Below are 25,174 nucleotides of genomic sequence, written 5' to 3'. Positions count from 1 at the left end.
GTGTTTGGTGTCAAATGTATCCACAGTCGATGAAAGAAATAACCCAAAATCCTTTGCACACCCCTGTGTTTTACAACCTGTATTTGAAAGCTCACCTGTTGGCTGTTCTTCTTCCGTGGGGCGTTCAGGTACTCCCCTTCGCCTACAACGTACAAAGACACAAAATGGAGCTGAAACTACCTGGCTGAGGAAAAGTACAGTTGCGCTCAATATTATGCATAAGACGAAGTTTTATTTAAGTCTCTAAGGAAATAATATTAAAATAAGTCGACTGAAACCTTGAGGAAAGAGGATTCAAAATGTTCTGGACCTTAATCATCGCCGCTTTAGTGGCAACAGGTAAGTTGGCCTGTTTTTCTTTTTTTGCAAAACAGGGTGGGCCCTCTTCCGTAAAAATGCCCTTGATAAATAGCCGCTCGTAGTGTCGTTATTTTGTGGTAATATCAGTTTTGTCACAGTTTGAGAAAGGGTTCCTATGCATGAAAGGGTTTATTAAATGCTATGTATACGAATGTTGAATACAATTATCAAATGACATATGTTAACCATATAACCACCTGATGTGACGCTTTACTCGAGTACAAGCACGTTTTCTACTCTATGCTTCTTCTTCAAGAAAACATTGTCAGGAGGAGATATTTTACCTCTTAATCCACATCAATTTGACACTTAGGCCTAAAGCCACTTGTTACTTTTTACCTAAAAACACAAGGGACGTGCTTGAATATGATGCGGTACCATAGTAGCCTACTAATACCCTGTAGTAAACATGGTATCTTACATTATCTCCTCATTGAACAACTCAAACATTTATATTACATGCAATTGTTGATTCAAAACAAAATTGTATTTTGATAGGAGCCAGTTTGTATTTTAGTAGCTTTACTTTTGATGGATAGATTTATCAATTAATTAAGTAACATTTTGAATTCAGGATTATTTTACTAAAGTAAATTATCTAAGTATTTCTTCACTTGTAGTTTGTTCTTGTGGGTAGTTGTTTTGTTATACCTAGAATCTCCCTTCACAATTAAAACTGATAATAATTTGTTAGTATTTTATTTGTTGTATGGCAGTACAACATATATAACTCCAATAAGCATATATACCATTTATTTAGTAGATTGGAGCTGCAGAAGATTCGAACAACTTGAAATAATAGAAATAATTAGGATATATTTTCTGGTTGGTGGTCAAAAACCATCGCACTGCCTATCATTTTATGTTTGTCATGCTACATGTGCTATAATTTCGCTGGTTGAGAGAGAAGTCCCAGCAGACAGAAGCCACTACAGCAAAGTGATCACCTCCTGTGAAATATGCCTTGCTGGAAATAATCCGTTTTTTCTTACTGTCAACAATTCCCATGAAAAACAAACCAAAAATGTAATTGTAATAAATGTCTTGGCTTTGTAACTACATTGTTTTTAGAGCATCCTAAGTATTCATAGCTTTCATACTTGGATGTAATGGTCAGGCTGAAAAACAGAGGCAGTCTGAGGTGACTCATTACACCCACTCTCAGTGATACTAGCAGTGAGGAAATACTGTTAATCAGATACCACACCCTAGGGGTTTTGTGGAGTAATAATAACCCAAAAACAAATGATCAAATGTCAGTAACATTTTGCTAATAATAATAATCATTATCTACCAGTCCATCTCTTATTTTTAATTCTCCACTATTTCTTTCTAGAGTCCACCATGGCCATCTCGGTCCAGTGCCCCACCAAGAGGTACATCGTCATCCTCTTTCAGGACGTCACCCTCAACTGCAACTACCAGACTACCGCCACTCAGTCTCCTGTTGTCACGTGGAAGTACAAATCATATTGCCGGGACCCCGTCCAGGCTGCGTTTAGTCCAAGCAGTGCGGAGAGCATCTTGTCTCAGAACAACCCCAACTATGACCCCAACATCGAGTGTGCCGATTCCCAGAGGACGGTGCGCATAGTGGCCTCCAAACAAAATTCTGCTGTTACCCTCGGTTCATACTACCAGGGGCGCAAGATCAGCGTCCAGAACAGTAAGTTAATCAAAGAGAACACTTAATATCTCATAGTATACTACAGTATATAGTAAATACCAGGTATACATTTCTTTCACTTTTAATTCATTAAAAGTAATAAGTTGTGATGAATTTAATAAAAGTATTTATTAATTTAACAGAAAAGTTGCAGCGATTAGTCGATCAACAGAAAATCATCTGTCAGCTTTTTTGATAATAATCACTTAATCTTCACATTTTCACAGAAATATATGTTGATTTGAGTTTCCCTGTTGTGACTTTATATTCAATTGGATGTCTTTGAGGTTTTAGTGTTGGTCAGACATAACAAGACAGAGAGAAAATGGGGCTTTATGAAATGATGACCAATGTTTACATTATGACCAGTCATTATAATGACACAAGTTTAAAGGCTAATGATGACAATTTAAACAGTTTTTAATTAACATACTTCTTCCCTCTCGACAAACAAGCCAAGGTAAGTGATTAAAATACCTTTACTCTGTCATTATCTGACTCTGTAAAGCGTGTAAACACTAGTTTTATTACTATGTCAGAGCTTTGAGTGACTTGTCACTATCGTATCTGTGTACATCTGCTTGGATATGATGAGTCAAATGTGACTAAATTTAAGATTCAACATTCAAAGATGTATTTGTCACCGTCCTTTTTGTCAATACGTGCAATTAAATGCGGGGGCAGTAATCTCAATGGGAACTTAAAAAGAGAAGCTGGTGGATTTATGACGGCCCAGTGTAACGTTCAGGTTGATATTTTGTAATAGGCCGTTGAATCATACCCACCTTGGAGGTAGGCTAATGAGAAAATAATGTATTAATAGGACAGAAATGCTGACATAAGGATCTCCTTCTAATTTAATAACTAACATCAGCTTTAAAAGCTATCCAGGGTTATTTATACTGCCACCATGCATGTGAAACATTTCCTTTCTTTATCATAATCACCACTTTGGCACTTTTCAAAGGCTAATCTGCAAAGTCTTAACAGGGCTGAAGGAAGTTAAAAAAACATCAATACTAGTAAAAAGACACAATTTACATAACAGCTGCACAATAAAACACAACGGACATAAAAACAATGAGGTTAGAGTAAGGTTAACACAGTAGCATAGATCTGACAGTTATCAGTCAAGTTGCCAACCTGATCTCTTAATAAGAACTTATTTAAAAGTGTAGGGTTTTATTGACAAAGGCATGATCACTCTTAGATAAAGTGCAGGTTCACCCCATCACTAAACGAAGACCTGGTTCATAGCAGAGCACTTACACATTTTAAGTAGTAATCATTCTCCAAAAAAGTGATAAATTCTTGCTAAAAAACCTCAAATATAACCAGTAAAGGGTTAACTAACAGGACACACCTAGGCTGTGAGAGTCTGTTTACAAATGAGCTGCGATCTGATAGGACTAAATGGAGCAGGCTTGTCTGAGCGGGAGATAGCAGGAGGCACTGCTTTAACTCATATGTCAATATTCCAATTACTGTATATTATAGACTATTCTGCACTGTTTCAATTATATTATATTATATTTTATTTTATTAACTTGCACTCTTTTATCTGTGTTATTGTGTTGCACTGTTGGAGGAGCTTGTGACCTAAGATTGTCCTCGTCATACAAACACTGTAGCTATACACACATAATAAAAGCCTTGAGACTTGAATAAGTGCACTGTGCTGAAACCACAGATAAACAACGAGCCAGAAAACATGCTTGTGATTTTGATACTCAGCTAACCCCTAGGTCAAAGTTCACAGCTCAGTGACGTAGCAGGGGCCAGAGGACAGAATGAAAAGTATCATGATAATGTACGACAGGCCTTTTATAAAAGCTGTAAATTGGTAACAATCTGCATTAATACTTACTACTACAAACTTATGTATGTACTGCATCATCACATTTCGGTGGGGAAACTGCCAAATCTGCTACTAGGTGAAGAATGAGTTTATTCCAGGCCACATGGAAACTGTAGACATCACATTGTAGAGTGCAGAGGTGTATTATTATTTCTCCCTATCTTCACTCCGAGTCACGATGAAACTGAAAACTGAAAAGATATTCGTCTGTACTTCACACAGCCTGCTTTCACGTGTTCTCACTTCTCACACACGCATGCAACCACATTATAATAGTTTGTCTGCAATATGCAATATTTACACATATAAACTCGTGTAGATCAGCATAGCCTTTTTCATTTAAAAATGTGCGTGACATTTATTTATAGAGTGTTCCAGGAAAATATGTTATTCAAAGAGAAATGATTTTGAGCAGTGCATTTTTTATCCTTGTTATATTTATCAAAACACAGGTGAGATGAGAAAAACCAAAGGAGTGCATACAGCTCAATACACTGTCAGTATGGGCATGATTATATTTTTAATTGTAGGTTTTTCTTGTACAAAAACTGCAATTGAACAAGGACTATATGATCCCACTATTCTATGATTGTAACAATAGAAAAATAATAATACTATAGCCTCTCTAAGACACCAAATCAAACGCATGGACCTATTTTTTTCCTCACAGATGCAGACCTGAACATCGCGCAGACGGCATGGGGCGACAGCGGTGTCTACGTCTGTTCTGTGGTCTCCGCCCAGGACCTTTCCGGAAACGGGGAAGACTACACAGAGCTAATTGTTCTTGGTAAGTTGCATTTGGAGCTCATGTGGTCACATTTGTTTTTTCCCCCTCTCTATACTTCCCCTTATCTTTACTTTCCTCCACCCATGCACACACAAAAAGGTTTTTACTTTATTAAGAGTTTAAAAATAAACTTGGCCATAACTTAGTGACGTATGGGCAGATGTACAGTACCTTCAGCAGAGGGGGAATTTCCCACCAGCAGGAAGAGTCTTAAAAGTCATTCGCTCTAGGCAGTAGAAATCTGACCGAGACCACTTTAAAGTAATTGTGGCTTTATCTTTCTTTCACAGAGAGAAAGTCAAATACTACTGACCTGCTGCCTGGTATTGACTTGCTGGTTATGGAAGGTAGTACAAACCCCTTGATATAGCTCAGTCATGTTGTAGTCCCACAGTAGAGGTGTATGACAGAGAGGATAAGCACAAGCTATAGATGAAAAAGGAAAGGAAGCATTTCACACACAACCACCTGGCTGCATTGCTTGAAGTCACTCAGGTTGTGAGTTTGAATTTGAGCAATTAAAGCCTCAGACATAGACAACTATTTCTAGCCAAAGGTCATAATCCTAGTTCAAAAAGATTAGGTACAAAGTATGACTCATCTAACCTCAGCGCCCTGCATTCTAACATCCCGTTGTGGGCGACAATGGTAGAAGGTAATAATGCGGTTAGGCAAATTTAACTGTTCTGCTCGTATGATACTTGACTTACACACAATCTTTCTCTACCTCACACTCCCTCCTTATCTACTTCTGTTTCTCTCTCTCTTTAATATGGCTCACATGTGTGACTTTCTGTAGTTGCCTAGTTGAAACAAAGGTGCATTGAGCACACATTTCCTTATCAGTGTACATGGCAACATAATATTTAACATTCCAACAAAAAGGTTTTCCATTTGAGTTGATTCATTTAAACTGACATTTTGTCCCCCAACCATTACTGTTTGTTTCTTTGCTTTGTGGCATGTGCTGCCTGAACTGACACGCAGAGTGAAATCTTCCCCTCCTGGGCACAACAAAAAACCTGCTTTACCGGTTTCACAACACCTTTGAAAATTACCACCGCAGCCAGCAGGCTTTGTTGATCTGAACACTCAATAACATACATAAAATCTGTGTTTCTACTTACAAACAAGAAGCAACACATCATATCTCATACCAACACAGACAGCTTCCACTTGTTTAACAAAAATCCAACTTTTCTGTTCAAAGAGAAGAGTTCCCATTCCTTTAGTCATTCTCATGTTTTTTTTTCTCACAAATTCTGTTGACAAATAATTCTGCAGTTCAGGAATATATTTTCTTATATGCTGGCTTTCTTTTACATGTTAAAGAGGTCCTATCATTCGTTTTGGGTTTTCCCTTTTCTGTAGTGTGACATTTAGGTTTTTGTGGAAGAAAATGGTACTCAAAGGCTAACATATTTAGACTCTTTGTCTACTTCCATAACATAGTGAGATCACTATGGAACAACTCTTCTATTGGCTTGTGCTCCAGTGATAGGCAAAGGGGCGGGACAACTCAATGTAGTTGACCCATGCACAGGCAGTATGTGAAAAAAGAAAATAAGCACTTTTTGAGCATTTATAGTATGTATATGTCACAGTGTAGGCACAACATACAAATATGAACCTTACATTTAGCATAATATGTGCTCTTTAAAGGAGATTTAGTGATGTAAATATTCATATAAATCTATCTAATTTCCCACACAGACTGGCTCCTGGTTGTTTTGGTGGTGTTTGGCTTCTTGCTGTTGCTGCTGCTGATCGGGATCTGCTGGTGTCAGTGCTGTCCGCACACCTGCTGCTGCTACATCAGCTGCCCCTGCTGCCCCGAGCGCTGCTGCTGCCCACGGGCCTGTGAGTACCACATGGAAAGCCAATGAAACTGAACTTCTTGTCCTGCTTTTACAGCAGATCTACTTTTTAAATCCTTTTTGAAATACATTTGTCAGCACTTATTCTGAACTTCTCAAACGGTTTTAATGTTCTGTGTCTTTCAGTAATGTTCACACACAACTGTGTCCATAAGGTTAAGCTCTCCGATAACATTTAACAATGTCAAACTGTACCAAGCTTGACTTTAATTTTAAACAAGGGCATGTTATGAAGCTGACTTGCATTTTAAACATGCTAAATTGTACAAAAACTAAAGGACAGGCATATCAAATATGATAATTTTAATTTAATTTTTGCAACAATAAACATTTAGTTGTATTTCCCACTATTTCTTAAAGTGGACCCTTAAAATGTCTTTGTCCTTCAGCAGTTACTTATGAGCTATTTCTGCTGTAACATACAGTTATGTTTTATTCCACTCTAACCAGCTGTCCTCTGTTATTTCCCAGTGTACGAGGCCGGAAAAGCCGTGAAGAAAGGTGGAATTCCCATGAGTCAGTATGCTCCCACCCTCTATGCTCACAGTATGTACGGTCAGCCTGGATACGGTCAGACTGGATACGGTCAGCCTGGTATGCCCATACTTCCTGTACCCAACGGAGCCGGGTACCCACCTCCCCATAACGGTTACGGTCGTGAATACGATGCCGCTAGCTCTGGTAAGAGTACTTTTAACTTCTCATTTAAGAGCGGCTGGTTAGTCATTTCTGTCTGTGTAGGGAATTGAGTCAGCAGAAATCACACATTTGAGTTTCATAATCACATAAAATCCCCTAATGTGTGAGTGTGCCAACCTCGGACCGTAGTTATGTGTCTTGTTTTTTTTTAAGTTCCGCTTTCTTAAATCTTAATTTAAATGTGTTTGTTGTGTCTTTGCAGTTGGACAGGGCTCCCAGGTGCCTCTGCTGCATGGCCAAGATGGTGGGGGGGACAACAGTGAGTAACGTTTTTCTAGCCCTGCCACCACAAAACCTGCCTACTTATAGATGTTTCCACACGTCTACTGTTGTAATAATAAGAGGAGTTTCCATGTCTCACCATTGTTGTTTCACCACTACAATTGTTGAGATGAGTTGCATCCCATTGTTATACTACTTTTCTTTTTAAATAAAAAATTAGGTGGCTTTTTGAAACAGATATGTCGATTATGTTGTAAATATCATCCTGGTATTTTTTTCTGATTTCCCCCAGGATTTATGCACATGAAAGGAAAAACAATGTCTTTTAAATAGTAAATATATATATATATTTATAAACTGTATATATAAAATACTAATGTATTAAAGGGGAATCTGACTCCATTGTGTCCACACCTTGACTGCAGTTATGTTCAAAGCACATTGGTTTAGTGCAGTGGTTCTCAAAGTGGGGGGCGGGCCCCCCCTGGGGGGCGCAGAGGCATGACAGGGGGGGCGCGAGAGACCAGGAGGAAAAATGGTTATAAAATTATTATTTTTTAAAATCATAATTTGAAAAATTATTTATTCGAAAATAATATGATACAGTACAGTACTATTACGTCTGGGTCTCTGTGTTTCATTAAAGCTCAGCTCTGTGTGTGTGTGGAACGAGCCATTTTGTGTGCGTGCACGAGCGAGAGAGAGAGAGCGCACCGGTACCGGAGATCGTTGTTGTTAGCTTCTGGTGCTAGCGAGCTAAACTAACGGATATAAGGAGTTTTTTCAACAACAAGGTGGAGGAGAGTCCTCTCCTGTCAGACTGAGAGACTCAGTGAGCTAAAGGACTCTCTCAGTGTTATCTCAGTGGGTCTCAAACGTTTTGGTCACCATTAATGTAAACAATTATTTCCGAGGCACACCTTTATATGATCATTATAGTTATAAAAAAATAAGAGATTAAATTAAAAACAGGTATGAAATACTATATGACAGTAAAAAAATAACAAAGTTTAAAAGGGTGATTTGTAAAATATCCATAAAGAAAAAGTAAATCTGTTTACAGTTCTGTTTCAAATGGGTGTTGAGCATGCCCCCGGACCCCCCGGTCTAGGTGGTGTGAGGTCCACACACCACCTATAAAAATAGCACTTTACCCCTTCTTACACCTATGCCGTGAGCTGATTATCAAGCCTTAATTGTAACAGCCGTGGGTACACTGTGTATATGCGTGGGGATTGTTGTAGTTTCAAATTCAACTGTGGCGACCGGTACATTAATGGGAAACCCTAAATGTTTGAGCACCCTCTATGAAACGTCAAGCTACCCCACAGCACCCCGACTATTTGTGTTGGCCACTGAGCCTGACTATTTGTGTTGGGGGGGCCCGACATTTTTTTTTCTCCAAATGGGGGGCCTGACAGAAAAAGTTTGAGAACCACTGGTTTAGTGTATCTGCATCAAGCTGCCAATGCTCAAATCTGATTTCCCTTTCTCCTTCTCATCAGCTCGCAGTGGGTATCGTATCCAGGTAGACCCCGATGGTAATGCTACACGTGCCATTTACTATATGGAGAAGGAGCTGGCAAACATGGACCCATCCAGACCCGGAAACTACAACCGCAGTGAGTGACTGATCACTTCCTGCTACTCTGGTCACAGTCACTGTGTACTCATAATACTTGTGGTGAAAGCTGTCAAGAGTTAAGAGGCAGCCACTTAGCCACGGCCAGCGTCTAGTTTAGGATCTGTTGCGGCAAACAAAAGTCTTTCTTTGCTTTGACTTTTCCCTGTAATATACATTTCCTAAACGCCAACATATGGGACTATTTGTCAACCATTAGGAAGTCTATTAGACCATATGCTCTAATTTTACTAATATTTAAAATGCCATCTAGAGAAATTATTAAAATGAGTAGCTCAGGGATAAAAAATGTCTGGCTATCTGTAAAGCCCCTGTCACACTGTCCCGAAATTGACACACGAATATGGAATTGTGAATATCGCACGAAGATGGCCCCGAACCACACACGAAGGCAACATTTACATTACATTTAAGACATACAACTGCAACGAAAGTAACACAAACAATTATGTTAAAGTATTATGATACTGTACTGATATTTTCCGACTTTGTTCTTTACTTTCTCCGTCTTTATATGTAGAAGATATTAAGTTTTCTCCGTCATGTTGTTTCCATAGCAACAACAACTTCCTCGCCTTCAAAATAATATATTATATTATTTTTAGTTTCACAGAACACAAATTGGGTTATTTACATCATATGTTTACATGATTTTGTTGTGCAATAAAACAACCAGATGGACACACGATAAAGGAAATGTTCAAATTCGGCTCTGATCGTAGCAACATCGGGCCATTCGTGAGGGCCTCTTAAGCCATCTTTGGCATGCCAAAGATTTTGCCACCGCTCCCGAAGTTGCTGCCGAGCCTGAGAAACTCCACCGGCGGTCATACGATGGCTTAAAGGTCACATGTCATGCTTTTCCGGTTATTACCCGTCCCCTTGTGTGTTATGAAGGTTTTTCTGCATGTAAACGGTCTGCAGAGTCAAAACCCTCAAAGTACACTCTGTAGCGAGTAAAACTCTAACACAGAAAATACCTCCCCAAAACGCCTCGTTGGTGAAACGTCATCATCCATTTGATTTTTCCGGGTACGTGCTTACGAAAGCACGTACCCGGAACTAAATGGGCCAATCCGTGGAGCCGTTACGTTAAGCCCCCGTTGATTGGTCCAAATTGACCAATCCCCACACACACACACACACACACACACACACACACACACACACACACACACACACACACACACACACACACACACACACACACACACACACACACACACACACACACACACACACACACACACACACACACACACACACACACACACACACTCAGTGCAGGCAGCCCTGCTGATTTCTGCTCCGTGCTGCAGGCTGATAACAGACAGTTGGGATCGTGCGAAATTCTCTCTGCAGACCCATTCTCACAGCGTTTATCAACCTTTAAACCTTTTTCTTACTCAATATCAAGCCACACTTATTGTTTTTATTTCGGCTGTGACTTTGTGTGTGTTCAGGTTGAGTTTGGCTGTGTTTGGCTGTGTATTGCTAAACAAGGAAATCACGGAGGTGGGGGGGGGGGGTGGGGGGAGGAGCCATTTAGTGGAGAAAGTGAATACTGCTGAATACACATACTTGACAGAGATGCTGTATGCGAAACCAATGTGAGTTTGGAAAATTGCACAGTATTTTAGTATACCTCAACAATGGAATTATGATCAGTGGAAATGGCCATGACATGTGACCTTTTAAGATGCCCTCACGAATGGCCAGATGTTTGTTACGATCAGAGCCGAATTTGAAAATGTCCTTAATCGTGTGTCCATCGGGTGTCAATTTCGGGACAGTGTGACAGGGGCTTAACATGAGTTTTGTCCTAATGGGACATTAAATGTCTTATCCTTCACCAAAACACCACCATATTCTGTTCTTAAGCAAGGCAAGGCTAGTTTATTTATATAGCAACTTTCAAAATAAGGCAATATAAAGTACTTTACAAAAATGAAAAAAACATAAGGAGCATTACGAGATACGACATCATAAAATGGCATTTCAAAACAATCAAAAACAAACCGAATGAAATAAACATAAAACAAGCTTATATAGAATCAAACGGGTATAAAATGCATGAATACAAGTTGCAGTATATGATATGAATACTTCAATTAATAGCATCACCTAACAATTGTCTCTGTTTCCCCTGAAGTGGATAATATGACCGAAGTCAGTTCCCTGCACGACGGCCTGGACCCTCGGGGACACGGGGGTCGCCCCCAGCCTGCACCTCTGGCCACGGTCTACGACAGGGATGAAGCCATGAGCACCATCAGCAGTGTTTCACAGCAAGGCCAGCGCCGCGACAACAACCCGCGTCAAGGTGGAGGGTACATGGGGGACCGTGTGCGTGCCCGCTCCATGGACAACCTCGACGACATCGGGTGGCGCAACGGCCGCGATGACCCCCCGCCCCGCCGCCCAGACGAGTTCAGAGGCAGGAGAGGGTGAGTCTCAATGAGCAACATCTCCTTATTGTCACCGGGACCTGGAGTTCTTTTTATTTACCTTGGTTGAATCTCAGAACATTGGGGTTATAGGGTCTCGCTTGGGTCGCTGAGCTTTGACTCCAAGAATTGAAGACTGTTCACATTTACTTCAAATTGGATATAACGGAGCCGACAAATAAGCTTTTCGCACCAAGCAGAATAATCATTTGAAAAGCAAAACACAATTTAAAGATTGGATGCAAGTGTACTTGAAATGTTTTGCGGTTCTTGTTTGTGGTCATGTTGTCACCATCCGACCAGTGAAGCTAGCAAAAGCTGATAATAGACATTGGAGTGGAGTGTGTCTCTGTTTCTTTAGATAAGATAATTATCAAGAGCGTGTGAACTAAAACAGGGACGGCCTCCTTTTTTTTTGTTTTTTGTGAAAGGCACTGACTTGTGAACACTTGTTTAAACTCTTTTTCTTGTATTCGATCCAGGCTGGATTAGGAAATGATTGTTATGTGTGTTTTGCATGTTTTTCGAATTATTCTCTGTCGTTTTACAGTTTTAAGACTAGCTCCTGGGATTTACACCAAACCTATCAATAATAGAAGGTATATAGAAAGTAAAGTGGTGTATGATTCTGTGTAAAGCAGAGGTTAATGTGAGGTCAAAGACACAATTCTCTTTTTGAAGAGAGGCCCCCCTCCCCTGAGTGGGCAGGATTAGCTAAATATCTCAGGAACTCTGTCCGGGTGCTGCAAAGTAGGAGGACGGCCCCTCTGCTGCTCCCAGCCAAGAAACTGCACAAACAGTATCAAGGCTACAGGTCTCTGGGGTCATCGCAGTCACTTCATACACGGCTGGTTCAAAGTGAAACACAGGCACTGTTTCAGGAGCAGGTTTTAACATCTGGGTGATTATTAACATTCAACTGGATTTGGGATTGTGCAATTATTAAAGTAGTGTTCAACCATGTTGGCTCTGCTGTGCTGGTACAGGAAGGTTTGTTTCTGGATAGGTAATGTCCAAATTTAGAATACAAGTTCTTATCGTGTTGCAGGTATTACAACCACATATATCTGTTTAAACCATTTAATGATTCCAAATGCGTTAGAGGCTATATTCACAGATTTTGTTTCATATAATCAAGTTTCCATTACAGCTGAACAGTCCAAACAGTATTTTATGAATTTCTTTTTCATAATATATTCATATATTTTCCTAATTGATCCAATGTACCGATCTAATACAGGGGACATACTTTGAGAATTAAGCATAACAACAACAAATGAGCACCTTCCTTAGAGAATGTCATTGTCTTTTAGTTTAAATAAAGTTGAACTATGTCACATTGAATTGAGTAGCCTTATATAATGCTGAACATTTTACACAGTATAGCTTAGCTTTGAGGTGCAGCACAGGTACAGTAGTTGATCTGATTGACGTAGAATCTGCATTAAAGCTAAACCTATGTCACAGTTTAAGCTGGAACGGAGAACACAACACTGAGGTTTAACCTACAGTATATTTAGCTCTAATGGCGGAGCATCATATTTTATACGTTTCTTCCTCCTCTCAATGTGTGCTTTTTTCTGTCTCTTTAGCTCGGATGACGGGTGGAGCAGCAGCGCCCGAAGCGGCAACAACCGCGACATCGAAGACCGCCGGCGCCGTGACTACTCCCCAGAAGACCGTGGGAGAGGACAAGGCGGCGGTGGCTACGGCGGCCTCCCAGGGAGACGCAGTCGCAGCCGTGACGACCTGATGGCCATGGAGAGAGATCGCCGCCCTGAAGGAAACGCCAGGGGGAGGCGAGAAGATTATGATGACAACTTCCTGCGAGAGGCCATGGAGAGGAAGAAGATGGGCGAGCAGCAGAGGGCGCGCAGCCGGGAGCACCTGGACAGCGAGAGCGACCGCTCGGACCGGGGCAGGGTGCCACGAGGGCCCCCCCCACTCCCCCAGGCCCCGGCCTCCGGACACCACGGCCGCCGTGACGATTACCCACCGCCTGCACCGCCACCGTACAGTGACGATGAAAGTATGTCATCCTCAAAGAAAAGCAACCTCCGCAAGGTGAGTCAAAGCACAACTCTGTACATTCACAAGAAAGCACTGTGAGCTTCAGGGTGACTCGGGGGATAGTTTCACATCTTTCAAGTTTATTTTCAAAGCAGATATAACATCAAACTTAAGACTGAAACCACTTTTGGTTGCTTTGATTATTCCTTTTGTTCATATTTTCCACTAAGATGCAATTTCCTAATGTAATTCAAATTGTTTTTGACTTACGTGATGTTTATCTGAGGCTTCAGAGCTACTGAAATCCACTGAATATCCTAATCTAAAGTTACAGTTTATATATTTACAATCCCCTTTTTGTGTTTCCGTGTTGAGCTGCAGTGAGTGGACACAAATAATACCTTTTTATACTAAAACAACCGTAACTTTTGAAGATATCTACTTGATTTGAATAACTTGGGAAAACTTAAGCCTCATATTTTTTTGCATGTAAGGGTTTTTTGGGATTTGTCCCCATCACTGATATTGATGAAAGTACACGAGCAGGAGGAAACATTACAACAAGCGAAACGTGTAAACTATAAAGAGGACTTCAACATGTTTTACCTTTTCCTTTTAAGTAGGAGCCACAATCTGTAACGATGACATTTTTAAAGGCAAAAGGAGAAATGTAGGATTTTTATAATCCAAGTTGGGACTTCTGTGCACATTCTTAGGCTACAGCTGAAGTCGGTTCATATTTAATTTGATCCTTATCAAGAAATCCCAGAAAAACATTCAAAACAGATTAGATAGGAATGAGCTTTACAGAGCTTTGACTAAACTGGTATTACTCATACCTGTTTAGTCAAAGCTCTGTAAAGCTCATGCCTATCTAATCTATAAAATCACCAACCTCCAATCAAATTTGAATATTTATTTGTTGTTCATATTTAAATGAGCCTTTTTCTTGTGTTGCAGAATGGAGCTGTGAGCAGGGAGAGCCTTGTGGTGTAAAAACCAACATTAGCAGGAGCAACCTGTCCCATGATGGACCAGTTGATCTCTGAGACTGTAAATATGAATACACTGCTAATTTGATGTGCTGATTTTTTGATGTTGCATAATTTACACTAAACTAGAATCCTGAATGTATAAGTATACTTATCAGGGAAGAGGTGCACAGATGATATGTAACGTGCCTTTTCATGTATTACACATTGTGGCTGCCACAAGTGCCTTAGAGTGTACAGAATTTAACTTGCAGATGTGAAAGTCAAGTTGATAAACAATTCTCTGTAAATGTGTTTACATCTTGACGATTAACATGTCCCAATTGGTTTCAACTTTTAACGTTTTTACCTTTTATGTCGTTTCAGTGTACTTATTTAGATTTTTAGGGGTCTATAGATTATTTTCTGGCTTTTTACTTGTGATAAAATGAATAGTTTTTATAAGAAAAATGATGTACATTTTAAAGGATTTTATTTTATCTGCTTTTTGCTGTGTTTGAGTGAGCTCAATGGATTTAGAAATCTGGAGAACAAAACTGTCTCGGTTAGAATTTGTGTTTCACTTTTTTATTTTTGGTTTTATTTTCTTTACACAATATTTCCCTTTTCTAACCTTCAGTATGTTGTACAGCTAACCAGTAATCCACTCTGAGAACTCAAATGTTTATTGTGATGTGATGAAACCTAATTTTACAATAAAGGTCTTTGCCAGACATTTATTTCCCTTGCATAATTGTACCACTAGATGACACCATCACGTAAGTGTGTTATTTAATAGCACAGTTGATCATTGCTGCTGCATGTTAAAATACACTGTGTTTAAGACTATAAACTTTAATTACAGATACATTACATGGCTCAGGGATTTCTGTATATATCATTTGTTTCATGATATTATCGTCAGTTCCTACTAACATGAGGATTTCTGTGTTCTCTGTTTATGTGTCTCTGAAAAAAAGTACTTGACTACTTCAACTAAAAGTTGTAGAAGGTCTATCACCATGAGTAAGAACAATTAATTCAATTAAGAGGTTAAATCAAAAGTTCTCTGACAACATATCTGCATGCATTTGAATTTTAACCTTTGCAAAAATGGGATTAATTCCAAAGTTATTAACTTGTCTTTATATTTTATTACTGTTTCGACTTCTCTCTTTACATTTATAGTTTGCCCACTCATATTGTAGTTGCCTCTTTATATGTGATTTGACATGCATCATTACAGGCATTCTTGTATTTGAGGTAGTATTGAACATACCACTGCTCTGTGTGTATAACAAGAAGCAGAATGATGGTGTGAAAACTGCTTCTGCCCTGTATCACTCTGACCCGAAACAAGATTTCACTACAAGTTACTTAACAGGTAAGAATGCCAATCGTTCATGCTTTGTTATTTAACTGTTCAAATGTAATTATATAAAATGCCACTATTTCGTTTTCAGGACTCCCATGATCCTCTGCTTCAGTCATTTTGATCTTTCTCCATGATGGCCGTCTTCTCACGCCATACGTCTGCTGTTGATCAACACCCCGATGTCTCTGACACTAAAGGATGGTTACAGAGTTCAAGGTGTGTGCTGATCATCTCCACATTACCACACGCTGTCCGTTGTGACATGCAGCTCGCACAGGGGGAAGTCATTTTGAAATATATTGTGTCAAAGTGGCATTTTAAGTCTCTTTAACTGACGGATGGTTGTCCTGGTGGTTTGAAAGTGTTTTCGAACATTGTGGATGACCACATTAGACAGAAGGGTGTGTGCTGCTTCTTCTTTTAGTTTAGCCTGTTTCTGCATTTTTCTCACCAAAGGAAGTTTACAGCTAATAGCAAACTTTCTGTGATTACATTAAGACTGACTTTGTTTATACGTATTACACATAACAGCTCAAGCCTATTCGAGTTCAGCCAGCATATGAAGTTGCTGTTTTTAAGAAAGTATATACATTTAGGCATCCCACACAACTCTTCTTTTTTTTTAATTCATAGAAATAAATAAACATTTAGCATTTCTTATAACATGATCAAATAATTTCAACGCTAGTGTGGGAATGCATCAATAGATCCAACACAACTGTGTAATTGTCCTTTATGGCACATAATTAAGGCTTATATCAATCATATCAAATATTTAAATGTATCACTTGAAAAGACAATATCATCTTTCATGAACTGTAGTGATGCTGATCAGTTTGTTAAAATTGTTCTTCAAAATAAGCATTGCTTTAAAAAAGTTTTTGGATAGGTTTGTAGATAGGTTAAAAATGAGATAAATGTAGCAGAAAATTACTGCAATAAACATCCAGCTCTGACGTTTTGATCACCAGCAGAGACGGGTTTTATTTCAGCTTCACCACATTCACCATTAATAGAAAACACCATTTTGAGTCCAGTATGTTTTCCTTTTTAACACCTTCATACAAGCATTACACACCCAAGCCCCTTCATTATTAAACATTTTAAGTTAAATGAAATACACTTAGTAAGAGGGAGGTAGCAGACATGGCACATACAGTATAAGCAGTTTTGTCAGTGTAATAGTATATACAAAACATTTTGGGACATGGTGGCGCTGTGAGGGACTTTTTAATACTTTATTAACCACAGACTGCTTCCCTCAAGTTCACAGCAAGGCTTCTGATACCTGATGGACCTTGTTTCAGTTTATAGTGCTGCTCCAAGCCTCTGAGGTACATCAACTTCCAGAAAAGAAAAACCCATTTACGAGACGTACTGCTCCTCCACTGTAATCTGAGGAGAGACACCTGCTTCAATTTCATTTGAGGAGGCATTACTGAGATTTAGTGTTTTAGTGCACTTCGAGAAAGTTTGGGGAAACATAAGAACCAGAATAAACACAGCAGAGGCTTATATATCATCTCTTTTAGTCACTTCTATGGGTCCAAAAAGGCTGGACCTTCTATTTCCGATAGTGCCACAAACTAGCTTACACACATGTTTTGTCACTCAAATCCAAGCAGCAGTGAGATAACCCTGCTGGCGTTATGGAGTACTGTATTCAACTGACTCAACCTTCATGTTTGAAAACAGTGGAGTTCCCCTTTAAATATAATGTGTCTGTTGGAGAGAGTATGTTGTTGTTAAAGTCAATTATTTAACACACTCTATTTCCACTTGCATACACATTTGAGATTGTTTATAGACCTTGTTCACAGTATTAAGACAGCAGGAGATGTATTATGTCCTATTGTGTCAAAGGACTGCATGCAACATGTCATTCAACCTGCCATCAGTCACTAAACACATTATCTTTCCAGGAGGGACACTTTCTAGGTTTCTAAACATTAAAGAGGAGATTTACAATTTCAGAAGGGGAAAATTGTAGTTTTTTTCTGGTTCAGTTTGTTTTTAAAGTGGAAACAATTGAACCTGTACACTTCATCTCCAGTTAGTTCAGTATTTTAATATCTGTATTATTTAGGTCATAATATTGTCATCTTTCCATGTAGCTTAAAGGTGGGTTAGGTAATTTCGGAGAAACCAGCTCGAGTGCGCAAGAATTTGAAAATACACAGCCGGAAGAAATCTGCCACTTCCTTACAGAGCCCCTCCTCCAACACACACGAACGCTCACATGACCAATGAGGGCGCTGGATAAGTTTGTGCACAGATGGAAGGCTGACAGGCAGGTAGGCCATCCAGTTATTGGATTGGTCGTGCTTTTTACAGCGCTACGGCTTCCACAGATGAAATCTTTTTATGGATTTTTTGTCAAAGCACTTCAGATATTCATTGCTATCGGGATGTTAAGAATATTCCCTGGAATATAACAAAAAGTGTATCTCGAGCCGGTTTCTCAAACTTACCTACCCTACCTTTAACATAATATAAAATATCCCTTCAGTGCTTTGTTTTACACAATTTTAAAACAAACTAGGAATAGACAGCAAAGTACATTATTAAGCAATATAACAGATGATAGTAATCTTATAACGCGACCACATTTGCAATCATGAGTATTCAAAGACCTCCTCTCTAGCAGTACCGTTACATACTCTTACGTTTTTATATTTATATCTGCTACATTTGTTATGTATCGTTTTGTACGTGCAGTGACCTCTAATGTGAATAGCTGCAAAAATACAAATGATGTCATTAACCAACTCTTAGCTATCATTTTATATTAAAGCAGAAACTAAAGTGTATAAATGTCCACTGTAGAGCAAAACAAATTCTCTCATATACGTTTATGAAATGTATTAATTTTTAAAAATAAACCCAATGCTTTACCACAATTTATTAACTCATGAGTTGCCATAATGCACATTTATCGATCTGTGATGAGTCAATATTGTCTGATATATTATATATAGCAAATATCTGAAAAGGTAAAGGGACACTGACCTACTACATTTTTGAATGTCATTTAAAAAGAATTAATAATATATCATCTTCTTTCTCTGGCAATTCTTGTCAATATTGTTATTTCATGAATTTATAAATATTTTTAAATAATTCTTTATATAAATATGTTTTTGTATCCACTATAAAATGAGGGATTTTGAAGCTATTTTTCATATTTTGTCAACTCAGCCCACCAGAGATTTTCCAAAACCCGAGGACCATATTTGTTTGTGTGTGAGCTGATATTGCATTAGTTAAGCGGAACACTGTCAGCAGAATATTCACATCACACCCACATCAGACCCACACCTGATGTAACCAAAGGAGCTAATGTGAGACTCCTTCTGGAGAGGAAACAGCTCAGGGTGTTTATGGACAGTTCCACCAGTGAATCGAGTGGATTTTGTCACACCATTACCTCCAGACAAGAATATCAATATCGGATAATTCTCTGAAACCCCATACTACGTTCAATAACAATGTTTTTATAATTACCACGTTCAACATTATGTTTGCTTGGTAACTTTTGTATTGTGACATTTATTTGAATGATCGTTATGGTTAATAAAAACACAATTGCAGGTCTTTAACGGGAGGAAATTGACACTGATGGATGCATGACAGTTTAACGTGCTTTACGCTTCCTCCACCACCCCAACCTCCACACCCTTACAACCTTCACCCGGCATTGGTGGCATCGGGTATGAAACATTCAATTAAGATAGAATATTTATGGGTCACAATATCTCCATTTATGGTTTCATCCGAATCATATACCATTTATAGGAAGATGGGTTTTCCTATTAATAGAATCTCCTTTCAGAGGAGCCTTTTTTGATACTAAATATATTGGTTTCTTCTTTTAAGGTTACATTGGTCTGTTGTCTTACACTTGAGTAAAAAACACCTCATTGTTTTTATTTCCTCTTTTGTTTATTTGCATATTTGATATTGAGGTCATTACTTTTATATTTTGATACTCAGATTAAGTTACTGATTACATGTTTTTCAAAGGTAACTAGTAATTTTAACGTATTTCATTTCCATCCCTTTTTATAGACCATCTGGTTCAACTTTGACTTATTATAGATGGATATTGTAATGTAGTAATAACATTTTAGGCCGTGCTCTTTTTTGTTTTACCTCCAAATGTAATGGTTTAGATCAGGGGTGTCAAACTCAAATCCGGCGTGGCCCCACAAGAGCTTGTAAAGAATATATGTTTGTTATACGGTTACATGCCGATTTACAGAGGCACGTTGCCCCTACATGGAGCACAATGCATCTCAAATTTGACTTTTTTTCTCAGAATTTGACTTTTTTTCTTCTAAATGTCACTTTTTCTTTTTTTGATTGTGAATTTTTTTTCCAGAATTTGGCTTTTCTTTTTAAATCATTTTGTGACATTCTCACTATAGAGACTTCAGCTTTCAGTCAGTTAATCATGAAGTTATTATTGACCCTATCCGATAATAATCCAATGCAGAGGCAATCATGTAATATAATACATTATTTTATATATACGATATATTTATATATGTATTTTTATATAGTCTTAAAGTTACAACCGGCCCTTTGAGTGCAACCATAATGCTGATGTGGCCCGCGATGAAATTGAGTTTGACACCCCTGGTTTAGATGATATTTACCTGTCTGACTGATCTTGGGTCTGTTCCCGTTGCTACAGACTATATTGATGTTTCTCAGATCTCAGCAAGTACTTGAAATCTACAATGGATGGTCACAAAAAGACTCAAGTTGTAAAAAGCAGAATTATATTTGATTGAAATAATAAATAATGTGTGAATCTACATCCTGAAGCTGCCCCACCCCCCTTTTCACAGGTTTTGATGCCAAAGACCCAATCTGCTGACGGAGAGAGAGGAAGATGAGGGAGGAGGGAGAGCAGCAGAGAAAGCAAATGCTGAAGAAGAGGAGGCGACTCTGAGCTCCACAGCTGATAAGGTAAGAGCTCTGCTGCTCTCTCATCCAACATTAGTATTCATTACTTTTACATTTCCTTATGAGCAGATCTTTAACATGTTGCTGGGTTTTGCTTCATCTTTAACTCTTTAAGTTTTTATTTTGTCTTCTGGGTTTGATTTGTTCTCACTTTGAAATAATTTATTTTCAAAAATAATGTCAATGTGTCGAATAATGTGATTATTTTGTGGCATCTCTAAAGGGGCAAACATCTCACAGCTGTTTGATGTTTATGAAGAGATTACTATAGCTGCCCCACCAAATCCTATTAGTACTGTATCTACACTTGATGCTCGCACACGTTTTTATGGATTATAGTGATACACAGGAAAGAAGTATAAGGCTATCTGTTTGATTATGTATTGTCTGGAGAGAAGTAAAACTGGCAATTATCATGTTTTATTTTATTCATAATTCTTGCCACGAGAAATGATCACGCAATAAACTTAATTTTTTCTCTTCAGAGCCACTTAAACTGTCATCTTGTGGAAATACATGGTTCTTATTATTTTAGATGACTCGGGTGCCTGGCTCAATTCTACATTTTGTGTCCTTTAATGTTACTTTATCAGTATTTGTCAAAGTACAGAGACAACTTTTCAAGACAAATAGTGATAGATTTTGTCTCGTTTCTACAAAATGGCTGTCTACAATCTATAACCCTGTACTAGGAGAAATTATAAAAAAAATGTTTTTGATAATAAATAAAAACAACCTGCCTAACAAAACATGCCAAGTTTAAGCAGTTGGAGAGAAGTATGGCAATTTAGGCCAAATAGCATATATATGAGATTAGTTTGACCTTTGGGAATACAAATCCCATGTAACCCAGGAATAGCAGCATGTCAGGGCTCTGGATATGTAATTCACAATTGGTTCAATAATTCCTCATTGAGATGGTACATTTAAAATGATTTCCCAAAACCTTTGGGCAAACGGGTAATAAGAAAAACAGATTTTCTAACAACTTGTATTTTGTCATTAGCACCACATAAGTGTATATAGTATAACTTTCTAGTTGGAAGGAAATGGATGACAGGGTTGATGTTTTATTGAATCTCAAATTAAATATTGGAATAGTCCCCCTAAATTGATTTTGGGAAATGTTCCAATTTAAATGTAACTTGTGACCTCGACTTTTAACTAAATTGTTTCTCTTTTTTCAGTAAATGTAATAAAAACGAAACACCTGAGCAACATGGGAATTGTCATTCAAACCGCAATAGATTTGAATCCTGCTGTTAATAATTTGTTTCCATTTGTGTTCTGCATATTCAATAAAACACCAAAGTGTAAAACGATTAAGCTTAAAAACTACGAGGTGGACCGATTTAAAAAAACAAAAAAAAACAACATGCAATTTTCCAGGCAGTTTTGTAAATGGCAGCCGTCCACTGCTTGTGTCCAGTAGAGTGGACAGAGGGACAATGGATCTATTCTCAGTGGGTTCTTCTGTCACCCGTCTCTGTCCAGCACAGCCCCCTCACCCGCCCACACACACCCTCCCTCCCCTACACACCACCTACCATGTCTTCACCATCATACTGTACACGCGTGTAAGTGTGTTTGTATGTTTAAACTGTGTAGACTCTGGTGTGTGTGGTTTCTCGTAAAATAGCAAAAAAGATTACAAATAACTGGAGATATATTGAAGTAACACAGCAGTAGAAAAGCTGAACTAGGATCAGTTTCATCTTTACCAGCTGCAAGAGCAAATGGATGTCCACATTTAAGGTACATTGAGTAGGGTTTTCCTTAAAAACAAATGTAAAACTGGATTTTTATTAGCACCAACCTCTATATATATATATAAAAAAAAAAAGGAGCAGCCACCAGGTGCCAGATCATAGGTGCACATTTCATTCGAAGATATGAAAATGGTGGACATGATACGAAAACATTTGAATATAGTGAGGCACAAGGCTAATCTGGGGTTGACTTTCACCTGCTGGCAAGAACCTTAACCTTCACACCATTGTGTTTACAAACAAAACCAACAAGCCTTTCTCCTTCTGCCTTAAATACTTCACTAATTATTATCGTAGAATATATATCTCTTTTTCAGAAGTTAGCCATCTTTTAAAAGGAGTATTTTGACTGTATTACTACTTTCACCTGGTAAAATACTTCAATATGTCTTCCACCACAGCCAAAAAGTGACTAAAGTATAGTTATATATACATTTAGCTTTTAACTCAGCTGCTTTGTGTTTAAAACATGATTTTTTAAGGTTAGAGAAGCTAGTAAATCATCATTGTCCCCCTTGAAAAAACGTGAATCTCACACATAAACTAAACAGCCCTGTGTTAAGCTGCTTGACATTCAATTCAAACCGTATTGTGATTTCAAAGGCCCTGTACACAAACATAGGTGTTTTTGATTATTCTGACAGATTTCATGATGTTATTCAACCAGATTTAAAGAAAGCTTACGGAGAAAGAGGACGTTTTACATGATGTCATAGGACTATGTACTAATATGAAGGTGTCATTTAGCCCTCACATTCACATCAAATCCAAACTGAGAGTGAAAGAAATATCAATCAAGTCCAATCCGTAGCTCTGAGGTTTAATCAGCCAAAACAATTAAAAGCACATTCTGTTTTACCTATGGGTGTCCAGGGCTTTTAATAATAGTCGGATCATGTTCTCAAGTTATTAAAGAACACACAATTGTGGAAAAGACCAGACGGACCCATTGGTGGGAGACATGATGGTAACCACCTTCTCTCATGTTGAAGTTTTTGTTGAACCACTTATGCAGGTTGCACTTCTTTGTTCTTAATGGACAACCACATGAAGTTAGTTCACAGGAACATGTAAACATCAGGTGTATTCAGATTAGAACAAACGACCGATGATGTTGTTTTTCTGGTCTTTATTATAGAATGGTTGTGTTGAGAGGAAGTAGGACCTAAATCCTGAGCAGATACATGTTATGAGTCAGATCTTTAACTTAAGGTACATTTGTTGTAGCACATTGTAAAAATGCTTTCTTTGACTATATTGTGTACTACAAATCTGAATCTTCTAAGTAACTAAAGCTCAGATTAAATGTAGTGCAGTAGAACTCACAATATTTGCTGCTGAGTTGTAGTGTAGTGAAAGTAGCAGGACATGAATATACTCAAGTAAGCTACAAGTACTTCGGTATTGTTCTTAACTATAGTGCGTTAGTCAATCTACTCAGCTACTGTTCACCTTTGATTATCAAAAAACATATATTCATTTAGCAATGGGCTTGGTGATAGACAGTAAATCAATGTTTGAATCGTACTTGGAGGTTTTTGATAGGTGTATGGGATCCATTGCTCCTCGTTCCAGCTCTGCTTCCATGACAGAGTCTCGGCTCACAAGCTCCATGGGGCTGGTCGAACTTGCTAAAAGCCACCAGAGTTACAACCAAGACAAAAAAGGTCGAACAAGAGACAGAAACAAATGAGCAAGGCCAGAGAAAAGAGGATTGTTGTGATTAAAAGACAATTATCTGTGCACATCGACTTCCCAGTGTTGTGCGGTGTCAGGCTCGAGCTGAGCTGTTCTGTCCCAGAAGGCCTTGGGAAACAATGGCTACTGTGTCAGGAGGAGTGGGGGGGGTGCGCTAACAAGTCTTCGGGTTTCAAGACATGGTCACAGCACCATGTAACTGTGTGAATACTCTTAATGCTACTTTAGGGTAAACAATATGTTTTAATCTTTTGTAATCGTAGTGAGGATGAGTTGGCAGGTGGATGCAGACATATTGCCTTTTTTATGTGCAATTGTCTTAAAACAATGAAAAGACAAAATGAAGGACTTTAAGATAGATCTTTAAAACAAGCTTTAGACCTACCTCACCAGAAGAAAAAGTACAAAAACATAACTTGACTTAAATTCTCCAGATTGCCAGTTGCAAAGTGAAACTATGACACAGACTGAAAAAGAAAATGGTTTAAAATCAGCTTCGGAGTGACCTCAGTTCACCGTGTGGTTCAATCGCAGGACATCAAGGAGGAGTCTGTAGTGTCTTCGGTCACTGAGGCAGTTTAGACGCCTCTCATTCAACTACTGTGTGCCAGCTCCAGCTTTATGATAAGGTGGAGTAGGGCTGCTCAATTAATCGGATTTTAATCGCAATTACGATTTTGGCTTGCAATGATTATGAAAACAACATAATCGAAATAAAACGATTATTGATTTATTGATATATTATCTATTTATTGATATTGATATATTATTTATTGATATATTATAAATAAATCAATTGATATCTTAATGATGTATTTT

General features: G+C 38.4%; 2 protein-coding genes across 4 annotated transcripts in view; both read left to right on the top strand.

Moving 5' to 3' along the window:
• Positions 1 to 138: 138 nt before the first annotated feature.
• lsr (lipolysis stimulated lipoprotein receptor) lies at positions 139 to 15,278 on the top strand. 2 transcript variants are annotated; one of them, XM_079692348.1, is made up of 11 exons: positions 139 to 339; positions 1,697 to 2,026; positions 4,555 to 4,674; positions 4,965 to 5,021; positions 6,388 to 6,534; positions 7,023 to 7,232; positions 7,453 to 7,509; positions 8,978 to 9,094; positions 11,267 to 11,561; positions 13,154 to 13,625; positions 14,532 to 15,278. In XM_079692348.1, exons 1-11 carry the CDS (start codon positions 300 to 302, stop codon positions 14,565 to 14,567), a joined length of 1,881 nt encoding a protein of 626 aa, XP_079548474.1. In that variant the 5' UTR covers positions 139 to 299; the 3' UTR covers positions 14,568 to 15,278. The 2 variants fall into 2 exon arrangements, with proteins under 2 accessions (XP_079548474.1, XP_079548475.1); XM_079692349.1 differs by lacking the exon at positions 4,965 to 5,021 and having other exon boundaries at positions 142 to 339.
• Positions 15,279 to 20,834: 5,556 nt separating this feature from the next.
• The window catches only part of mag (myelin associated glycoprotein), a 25,250-nt gene continuing 20,910 nt past the window's right edge, over positions 20,835 to 25,174 (top strand). The window contains exon 1 of one of the 2 annotated variants that reach the window (XM_079693406.1): positions 20,835 to 20,891. The gene's annotated coding sequence lies outside the window, so the exon portion shown is untranslated. The remainder of the gene's footprint in view (positions 20,892 to 25,174) is intronic. The other variant, XM_079693404.1, reaches the window with a different exon arrangement.

This window comes from Notothenia rossii (assembly GCF_949606895.1).
Source record: "Notothenia rossii genome assembly, chromosome: 7".
Taxonomy (NCBI): domain Eukaryota; kingdom Metazoa; phylum Chordata; class Actinopteri; order Perciformes; family Nototheniidae; genus Notothenia; species Notothenia rossii.
Note: the sequence above shows the minus strand (reverse complement) of the source record. Positions and strands in the feature narration are given on the sequence as shown.

Bases quoted from the DNA above. Each gene is read 5' to 3' on its own strand.
- lsr (XM_079692348.1), top strand. From the start codon at position 300: ATGTTCTGGACCTTAATCATCGCCGCTTTAGTGGCAACAG. The intron at 7,233-7,452 runs GTAAGAGTACTT...GTGTCTTTGCAG, and splicing joins ATACGATGCCGCTAGCTCTG to TTGGACAGGGCTCCCAGGTG. The intron at 11,562-13,153 runs GTGAGTCTCAAT...CTGTCTCTTTAG, and splicing joins GAGTTCAGAGGCAGGAGAGG to CTCGGATGACGGGTGGAGCA.